This window comes from Schistocerca piceifrons, chromosome 3, assembly GCF_021461385.2.
Source record: "Schistocerca piceifrons isolate TAMUIC-IGC-003096 chromosome 3, iqSchPice1.1, whole genome shotgun sequence".
Taxonomy (NCBI): Eukaryota; Metazoa; Arthropoda; class Insecta; order Orthoptera; family Acrididae; genus Schistocerca; species Schistocerca piceifrons.
This window is the reverse complement of record NC_060140.1, coordinates 494,315,733-494,326,341: the sequence shown is the minus strand read 5'-3', so window position 1 is coordinate 494,326,341 and position 10,609 is coordinate 494,315,733. Positions and strand designations below refer to the sequence as shown.

Genomic DNA, 10,609 nt, shown 5'->3' with positions numbered 1-10,609 from the left:
TACAAAGATGACCCCAAAAGGCTCAGCAAAAGGGTGAACTGAGTAAGACCGTACACTGCAGGCAAGTGGATGCTGGATCACGACAATGTCCCATATTACACAGCCACTTCCATCACAGAATTTTTTACCTCAACAGATATTTCTGTTGTTCCACAGACCTTGTATTCACCTGATCTGTGCCCTTGTGACTTTTTCTTCTCCTGAAATTGAAAAAGTCTTAAAAAGACATCATGTTGGCTCTCTGGAGAACACTCAACAGAATGTAACCGACATGTTAAAGTCCATAACAGTCGAAGCTTTCAGTGCTGCTGCCAAGACTGGAAAAGGCTCCCATTGGTATATAGCTGTTTTAAACGGGAAAATACTGTTGTTTGAAAAAATAAAAGCTTTAGTAGATAAAAAATTAGTTCCATTACTTCTCTCACACACCTTATATATGCTTTTCTGTAAAAGTAACTAAATTTTGAAATGCATTTCTGATGTTTTTAATGTAATACACAGCTTCAAATGATACTTCAATATTACTTTGTCATATAGAAAATCCCTGCCTTAAGAGGGATAAATTAATAAGTGTGTGTTTACATCATAAGTAGACACATGTATAGCTTGGTATCAGAAGTGGACAGACACACACACACACACACACACACACACACACACACACACTAACAAAGGGAAGGGGCAAAAAAGAAAAGAAAAAAAGCTGCTTCCTGATTTCATACAAACAGCGTATGTCTGCCTCTGAAATTCAGCTACTCGTACACTTTCAATGGCATTAACTATTTGTGATTATTTTAAGTCATTATTTGTACTTTTATTGATACAAAGTAAATGGGAAACACTTATAAAAACATGAGTACTCCTTGGAATGTTCATGAGTTCTGTTATGACAATCACTGTTGGCTGTTCTTTAAGTTCACCAGAACAATAAGAATTGACTAATTTGCCATCTCTGTGGTTCACATGTAATATATACAAAATTTTCAAGTAAATTGTATGCATGTAAAACAGCACTGGATTTTGCAAATATGTGATGTGCAATATCTCAAATTCACTTTTGCTCCTTTTTCATTCACATTACTTCTACGAATCAGGAGAATAACAGTAACCGTAAAACATAATACTTAGTGTTCTACCTTCTATCTGTACTGAAATGTAGTTAACTACAAAACCAAGTACAAATGAAGCACTTCCAATCACAAACAACACAGCTATGTAATAATTATTTCTTGCAGTAAGGCTTTGGAACATTGTGGATCACAAAATACAACAAATCTGATATTTCCAGATAGTATTCCAAAATGACACTTTGAATGTTATGCATGTGCAAAATAAGAAAATGAAAACAATTATACCAGTTAAACAAATAACACCGAGTTGTACAGTAATCCTCGCAATTTAAAAATATACTATCTATTTTTTTATACTCTGAATGTTAAGATAATGCTGGAAGTGTGCTGAAAGAATTTTGGTTTTCTGCAAGACAACTAAAACATTCACCAAAGACTGAGCATTCTAAACAAAAAAGAGAAGGCTTGGCATACATTCTTATTCTTGAACACAAAAATTGAATCTGTATATCCAAATTATGTTTATGTACAATGTTCTTTGTTTTCTGGATATATGTTATTGAAGAATTGAAAATTAATCTTATTGTAGCTACAGGCAAATTGCCTGTTTATTCTAAGGAAGCAATTAATCACAGATTTTAAATATTTTTGAAAAACCACAATTTGGTGCAATTGCTATATGCCATTTCCTTGTTAAAACTACCAGTTTTTGTCGATCAACAGATCATCCTTACGCATAAAACTGACAATTACATGCCATGCAACCAAAAACAGTCCTTTGTACCTAGATCCATACTATACATGAACTGTGTCACAATAACAGAATGCAAAAAAGTATCCAATTTATGCATTAGGCAAAATGTTAGGGTAAAGCACAAGGCCAAACTGAGAGAGTATATTTCTGGAGCTTTGTGTCCTTTTTTGCGCAATACTTCTGGTTGGAGGACTACGACATGTGTGCCTTGTTCTTCAGGAAAATTTCAATCCAAAAGTACACATTGAAAGTGTTTCAGTTGCCCTACTAAACAATGTGGCCTGTAGGAGGGATGGAGTATCTGTATTGTTAAAGAAAGCACCTGCAAAGATACTTTAGTTTTCAAAGAGTTAGTATTATTTGCAGCAGAAGTTGCTAAAAAAATGACAAAAAACCTTAACTTGGTATATCATCTGCATGTAGACAGATATAACAGGAAAAAGAACAACCATGGTGGCATAAACCACAGCCAGGGTACAAGTACGCAAAATTAAGTCACAACTTTGAACTGGGAGTCATGAAGAATATTTCTTCATCTGATAAAGTATGCAAATAAGTCTGCAATAACTGCACTTTGTCACTGAGATAAAACAATGTCCAGAAGTAAAAGTGCTTTGTCCATTTCTAAATTAGGTGTGAAATTTATTTTTCTTGGCCAAGAGAATTATCACTGAACACACACACACACACACACACACACACACACACACACACACACTTGGACATGCTAGTCGCTGTCACAACTAGTGGTAGAGAGCTCATTTTCCAAGATGGGTCCTGTCCATGTCGTCATATGAATGTCAAATAGTATGTACACTGACATCTGCCCGTTCAACAAATTGGTCACACAATTTCCACAAACAATATTGCTGTATGTAGCTACCCAACTTGCTAGATTTCCCAATGGGGGAATTGCTTTCTGTATGGTTTCTTTAATGATGAATCAAAAGTACCCAGAATATCACTTTAGACCTGGTGAAGCAAGTGAGGCATCTTATGTTTCTAATATTACATAGTGTGATCACTTGGAGGACACCTAAGGTTGAACACTGGAAACTTCCATCTTTGAGATGATGGAAACAACTTAATTCATGAACGGCCTCCAAATAAATACAACTTTATGGAATTACTAAACAATATTAATGAAATCAACAGTCAAATCATGATGATGTGTTACTGCAACGTCTCAACAAGGTAGAAAACTCATCAAAATGTTGCGACGACACAGTGCCACAACTCAGCTGATAATCCAAGATTTCATACATGAAATACACCAAGAAAGCCTGCATTCACACTAAATAATATGTAATAACTTTGAAGATAATGTAGGCAATTTCAGCTATGGATACATCCACACACTTCTACATAACCCTAGACAAATTGAGAGGAAGCATATAACAACAGCTTTTAAACAAAAGATATAAAATAAAGATAAATATGGTAAAAAACTGCAAGCAAATAATACAAATAAAACATACTGAAATAATACAAATAAAACATACTGACATAAATCACAGCACAAATACAAGTGACCAAGATACAAAATGGTGTAATCACAAAATTTTTCACAACAGCATATGTTAATAAAAATTGTTAATGTGCAGTCTTTGTCCATTTACTGTTTTTGCTCATGCTTTCAAAACTTATTTGTATCTTCCTCAACATCAGTAGAAAAATTTCAGTTGTTGAAACATTACTGACTTTCTACACATTCTTCTACCACTCATTCAGTTGCCTTTGGCAGCAGCAAAGTTTACTACACTCTGCATGTGCTGAGAGGCCAATTCAGTAATGGAGAAAATTGCACTACATCTTTCTACCTTGTGGTGTATAACAATCTGTTCAGTCACATGGTGATAAACTTACACTCTCTCCATATATTTTTAAACTCTTGATAGCAACAACTCTGAAAAGGCATAACTTGTATATAGAAAATCTCTTCTCACTACATTTGAGACTCAAATGAGAGAAATTTCCATCCTTACAGTAGACCAACCACCTAAAACCTTAACTTGAAACAAAATTCAGTTTTCTAGTCATATCTGAAACAAATTGAAGAGGTGCATAAGATGATTACTGACTGTTAAAAGATCAATATATTCAGCATAACTAAGATCAATATATTCAGCATAACTACAGCAGTTCCAAACAGTGTGATGATGTTATACATATTATTTATGTAATGCAACGTTAGATTTCATAAAATATTTCTATATCCATTATAAAAATCAAATGTCAAATGACAGACAGAAAACACTGAAAAAAATATCTGATTTGCACATTTTATCTTCTAAACATGTGACAGCACAAAGTAGGCATTATCTTTTCTATATCATAAAGACATGAACCAAAAATAAAGTGTAACTCAAGAGACAAGCTACAGTACTTCTTTCATCAGCACTTTCTGTTTAGTGTCATTTTCGTCTATACCTGCTACCACGGAAAATCTTTCTTTTTCTACATAATACATTCAGTTACTGTCATAAACATTTTGTTACCAACTGGAGTCTAGAAAACTCACAACAAACACAAAATAAAGTGAGTCACTTTGAATACTGTCATGTCAAGCATCCATCAATATTGCTGACATTATTGGTATTAGCATTCTGAGGATCTATCAGCTCAGCCAGAATTTTAGTCTGCTCTTCTGCAGCTGTCAGTCTCACACGAACTAAGCTGAATATCTCAATTACTTGGCAGAATATGTTATTCAAATTCTTTGATGACTTCCACGCTATTTTCAAGAATGAGAAATCCTTCTGGGATTCAAATTCAACATCTGCATCCAGTTTCTGCAAAAACAAAAATATCTGTCATAAACAGATTAAAAAATACAAACAAATTTTTAAATTATAATCCACATATGTTATTGGACAGTAGGTCAAAGGAGTGATGTTAGTATGAGAGAGAACTAATTTAAAATATACCTACTACACAGTCAGGGCTTGCAGTCACTGGCAAACATGTTACAGAAGATTGAGAGCTGTTCTTTATAACAAACACTCACTTCTGAAAGAATCTACTTGCCAGTCTACAATTAGGTTTTACTCTCTGTGATAAATCAGCCACAGTTTTCACGTACATTATTATATGGACAGCATAACATGATGGTTTTAGGTGATGAGTGTTTTGAATTATGGCTGTGTAAGAGACCTACAGAGATTGGACCTGAGCTACCATTGGCAAACTCAAACAAACAACTGTGCCACTAAATGCTTTGTGTACTTCATTTTGCTGTGTGTTTTACACTGCTTATTGTTTTCTTTTCAACTTTGAAAAATGTGAAGACACTAGCCCTGGTCTGTCACGAGGTATGAATGTGATGTCAATGATGCCAGAAAGGATCAGCAATCCCTATGACCATGTGTCAGTTCCGGTTCTGCAAATGTACAGAACTCTGATGTAGGGTGGCAGTCCTGTGAGAGGAAGGCTGGGCTTATTCCCCCAACTGCTCCTCTCCTCTTGGGCAGTCTAAGTTCTTGTTTGTTCACACTTGCAGCTAACGGCCATGATAGTGTCTTCAATGAAACTTGTCTTGCCAATATTGTTCAAATGTTACATTTCTACTTCTTGCTGACTTAAAAAAAACATGCATTAATACATAAAAAAAATCATTTTTAAGAATACAGTATACTGATGCAAAACTGTGATATACTATTTCAATAATTTATTAAGTGCTAAAATTTTTTCGTAACAGAGTTGAAACTTCTTAGAGACATTACATAACAGAACTATGCTTCTTAAAAACATTTTATCCCTTTTTTACTAACTCCCTCTATTTTATTATCTTCCAGATTTTCCCAGCCCTTTACAGATTAATTCCTGATCACATGCTATAACAGGTATGTTATTCATTGTTTTTGAAACCTAAAGCCCTTTTATTACAAATTTGGATACAATCTTAATATACAAAGATTCAAATTTCTTGCTGAGTACTGTGACTGATGTGTGTGTGATACTTGATAACTTCAACTGCGAACTATGTGGGAAGAATAGCCTTTAACAGGCATTACAGTTATGAGGTCACATTCCTTGACTCCCACATTTTTGCGTTTCAGTTTCAAATAAAACACTCAAGCTACTTCTGTCATACAATTAAAGGCAATAAAATTGGACACAAGCAAAAAGAAACAGTGCTGAAGTTATAAGAGCTGTGCTCAAAGCAGATTCACCCCAGGCCCGAATGCTTCTGTGTCTCAGTGCCTAGTGTCATTACAATCTGTTCAACTCCTGATAACATTCTAGCAGGGCATTCAAATGTAACTCAATATTGTCATTTAGCAGTCATTCAGCGCCTGTTGCAATGGTAATGAATTAAGTTCGGAAGGTAACAGACTGTGGCCCTACGTACTGTCTGTAGAGAAGGAGTGGTTTGAACATCCTTTTCATATTTGTTCCCCATAAAGTGATCCATAAAGAGTGTTGCCTGTTCCACTGCATCAGACAAATAGTCTGTTAAAATCTCTTGCTCTTACTCTTTCTGGTTGTAAAACAGTAATACTACATGAAATAGTGTACTGTTTTCATTGTATTGGGTGTGTGTATTTACATTGTTTTATGTTGCTTATGTTGTAGTTACGAGTGTTTCTGCTTGATTGATTTGGTAGCCGATTTCATTTTGCTTCATTTATCTGGAATTACATTCCTCCTTGGGGAATGCTGAATATCAATTCAGTATTACTCAATGATTTTCCATCGATTACTATGTACAGTGATCTTTCCGAGAGGAAATCACAGGGCTACTCACACAACTGAAGTGTTACTTCATAGGCACACAATCTGATTAGAAGTCTCGTAAGGAACTTTGTCGAAAGTCTTCTGGAAACCTAGAAATATGGATTCAATTTGAGATCCCCTGTCGACAGCACTCACTATTTTGTGTGAATAAAGAGCTAGTTGTGTTTCACAAGAATGATATTCTCTGAATCCATGCTGACTGTGTGTCAATAGACCATTTGTCACCTTTGAGGTAATTAATAATGTTCTAAAATCCTACTACAAATCAAATCAGTAATATTTGTCTGTAATTTCGCTAAGTATAGGGCTTTTGTATCAGCATATTCTGAAATAAATCTTACTGGTGTGCTAATTGAACTGGAAGCCTTAGTTTTATTAACTACCCTAAGCTGCTTCCTACACTGAGAATACTACTTCTAAGTTAATCATGTTGGCAGTTGTTGTTGATTTGAATTCTGGATATTTACTTCATCTTCTTCGGTGAAGGAATTTTGGAAAATTGAATTCAAAAACTTTGCTTTAATGGCACTGTCATCAGCAATATTACCACTGGTATTGCGCAGTGAAGGTATTGATTGTTTCTTGCTTCTGGTGTGCTCTACACATGACTGAATCTCTTTGGATTCTCTTATAGATTTTGACAAACAGTTTCATTATGGAAGCTATTAAAAGCACCTTGCACTGAAGTACACACTAAGTTTCGAGCTTCAGTAACTGTTTTGACCTGTTTTTATGTGCCATGGGGGATTAGCACCATATTTTATTAATTTATTTGTTATATATCTTTCAACTTCCTCAAATACTATTTCTTTGAATTGAAGCCACATCTCATCTACACTTACATAGTTAGTTGGGAATAAATGGGGGTTATCTCTTAGGAAGCAGTCAGATGAATTTTTGTTTGCTTTTTTAAACAGATATATTTTGCACTTACTTTTAGTTGATTTAGATATTGTGGTGTTTGGTCTCACTACAAAGATCTTGTGGTCACTAATCCCTGTATCCATCATGATGCTCCCTATTTGCTCAGAATTATTTATTGCTAAGAGGTAAAATATGTTTTTGCAATCATTTACACTTCATGTGGGCTCCTGTACTAACTGTTCAAAATAATTTTTGGAGAAAGCATTTAGTACAATTTCTGACGATTTTTCATACTTACCATCAGCTTCGAATACGTATTTTCGCCAACAAATTAAGAGCAGATTGAAGTTACCACCAACTATAACTGTGAGAGTGGGGTACCTATTTTTGATAAGAGTCAAGTTTGCTGTGAACTGTTCAGCAGTTGTATCATGACAGTCAGGAGGTCAGTGAAAGAACTAATTAATAATTTATTCTGTTTGTCATGTACAACCTTTAATCATACTTACTTACAGGAACTATCTACTTCAGTGTCACTACAAGATAAACTATTTCTAACAGCAATAAAGATACCACTGACAACTGTATTTAATCTAATCTTTTGGAACACTTATGTGCTTCGAAAAATTTTTGGCTGAACTTACCCCTGGCAGGAAATACATAGTGCATGTGCGTGCTAGGTGCAGACACAGAACGTGCTGGCTGCAGTTCACCTGAAGATATTTTTGGCTATGCATGGTTGCTGCCTCTGGGTGTAGTGCTGTAGAGCATCTGGGGCATCACATAGGACATGTCAGGTGTTGCTTATTTTGCCCACGCGCTCTGCTGCCAAGGCAACTTGCAGTGTACCCATCATTGGGATCTGTGCTCACCACAGGCTGACTTGCGGATTCTAACACATTTGTGTCACTTGGGGTGTGAAGTCAATGTGGAGGCTGGTCTTGTGGTCATGCTAATTCACTCTGTGAGTGGACAGGCTGCTCCTTCAGCAGGATCCAAGCAGGCACATGGTGGGGTGGATGGGTTTACTAAGAATTGGGAGGTCCAACGTAAGGTACGTTATGGAGACCATTACAGAAATAGCATTCTGGGCTGGAAAGAAAGCCAATGAGAACTCAGTATGTCAGCTGATGAGCTCCATCCAATATGCGGAGGAGGCCCTGCCTGTAGCTATCAAGCGTGCAGGGTGCGATCTTCTGGAAGTTGTGGCTCACGTTGACATCAATGATGTCTGTCACTTGAGCTCTGAGGCCATCCTCTTGTTCGTTTGGGCAGCTAGCACAAGTGGTTTAGACTGTTGGCCTTGCGTGAGGGGTGCAAGCAGAGCACACAACTTGCAGCATTGTTTCTGGAATTGACTGGGGACCTTTGGTTTGGAGCTGTTTTGGTGGGTCACACTGATTGGGTGGGTCTCAACCAAAGCTTCTGTCAATTTTGTGATGGTCTTGCCTATGATTTATAGACTGTGCTTTGGCGTAAGGAATTGTAGGGCTATCCTCAATAGATCAGGGGTAGACTGCAAAGAGGAAGCAGCTACTCAGGTAGCACATGTGAGTTTTTTTTAGTCTAGGTTGTAGTTTGAGGGCCCCTCATGAATGCTCGTCTGTTGATTTAGAGTGTGAAATCAGATCTCTTACAAAGTGGACATACCTTTGAGTGTCAAAATTTTAACAGTAAAATGACGAAGTATTTGTAATATAGCACCTGAACCTACTGCCCTTTAGCAAAGTTGTCAGACTAAAATTATTCTCGCAGCCAAGAGCTGGCTGAAACCCAAAGTAGAAAGCTTCAAAATATTTAGTGACGCATGGAAAGTATATCAAGAAGACAGACCCAATTCCATAGGAGGGAGAGTGTTCAATTCTGTCAAAAAAATATTGTGTCTATTGATATCAAAACTGATTATCCTGACACAAGTAGCAGGATTAGGTGAACTCAAGTTAGTTAATGGATGTTTCACCGCCCACCTGACTTACCTGCAACACTTGTACAATCATTCGAGGGAAGTCCACTATCAGTAGTGTGGAAATACCAAGATCATGCAGTACTAGTTGGAGAAGCCATTAATCTACTGAGTATGGACAGATATCTATGGACTCACTGCACGTGATATGGAGAGAAGGGTTCGTGAAGTACTTTTGAACATGTTTTCCAGAAACTGTCTTGAACAACTAGTTCAACAGCCTACATGAAATAGAAATATTTCAGGCCTTGTAGCTACAAACAGGCCTAACCACAACAACAGTGTCAGTATAGAACAGGGATTAGTGATAATTATATCATAGCAACAAGTTACTAAAATTAATAAATCCATCAAGAAGGATAAGAGAGTATTTAAGTTACAAAAAACAATGCGCAAATGTTGATGCACAGAAGTTAGTAAAAATTTGTGCATCCATAGGAAGATCAACTCACAAAGCATACAACAATTTCCACCATCATACCTTAGGAAAAGATCTTCATCAGAAACCAAGGAAAATCTGGTTAACGTAAAGTCCTGAGCAGATCAAAGGCTGGTACCCAATCACCCATTGACCAGTTTGAAATGGCAATAGAAGACGGCAAAAGGAAAGCTGAAGTTTTAAATTTTATATTTAAGACATCATTCATGCAGGAGGATCATACAAAGATACCATCTGACTGTCACACAGACTCCCACATGGAGGACATAGAAACTGGCACATGTGGTGCAGAGAAGCAGTTGAGAGGGTCTAAAACAAATCAGTTGCCTGGTCCAGATGAAACCCCAATTTGATTTTATACAGAGTGCTCTGCAGCATGTGCCCCTTAATTAGGTTCTATTTATCATGAATGTGTCACCTACGGCCCAGTCCCAAGCAACTGGAAAAAAGTGAAAGTGAATCTTGTGCATAAGAAAGGTACAACGGACCCCATAATAACAGACCAATATCCTTAACCTCAGTTTGCTGCAAAGTACTTGAGAACATTCTGAGTATGAATAAAATAAATTTCCTTGAGAAAGAAATGTTTTTGTCCACAAATCAGCACAGATTTAGAAAGCATCACTCGTGTGAAACTCAGCTTGCCCTTTTCTGAGATGATATCCTATAAACCATGGATTGAGGGCAACAACCAGATTCCATATTTCTGTTGTTGTCGTGGTCTTCAGTCCTAAGACTGGTTTGATACAGCTCTCTATGCTACTCTATCCTGTGCAAGCCTC

General features: G+C 36.6%; 1 protein-coding gene across 1 annotated transcript in view; it reads right to left on the bottom strand.

Annotated features, from left to right (window-relative positions):
• Positions 1 to 4,046: 4,046 nt before the first annotated feature.
• The window catches only part of LOC124790100 (DIS3-like exonuclease 2), a 227,914-nt gene continuing 221,351 nt past the window's right edge, over positions 4,047 to 10,609 (bottom strand). The window contains exon 15 of the mRNA XM_047257666.1: positions 4,047 to 4,616. Within this exon, the coding sequence (XP_047113622.1) occupies positions 4,383 to 4,616 (234 nt within the window). The 3' untranslated portion in view covers positions 4,047 to 4,382. The remainder of the gene's footprint in view (positions 4,617 to 10,609) is intronic.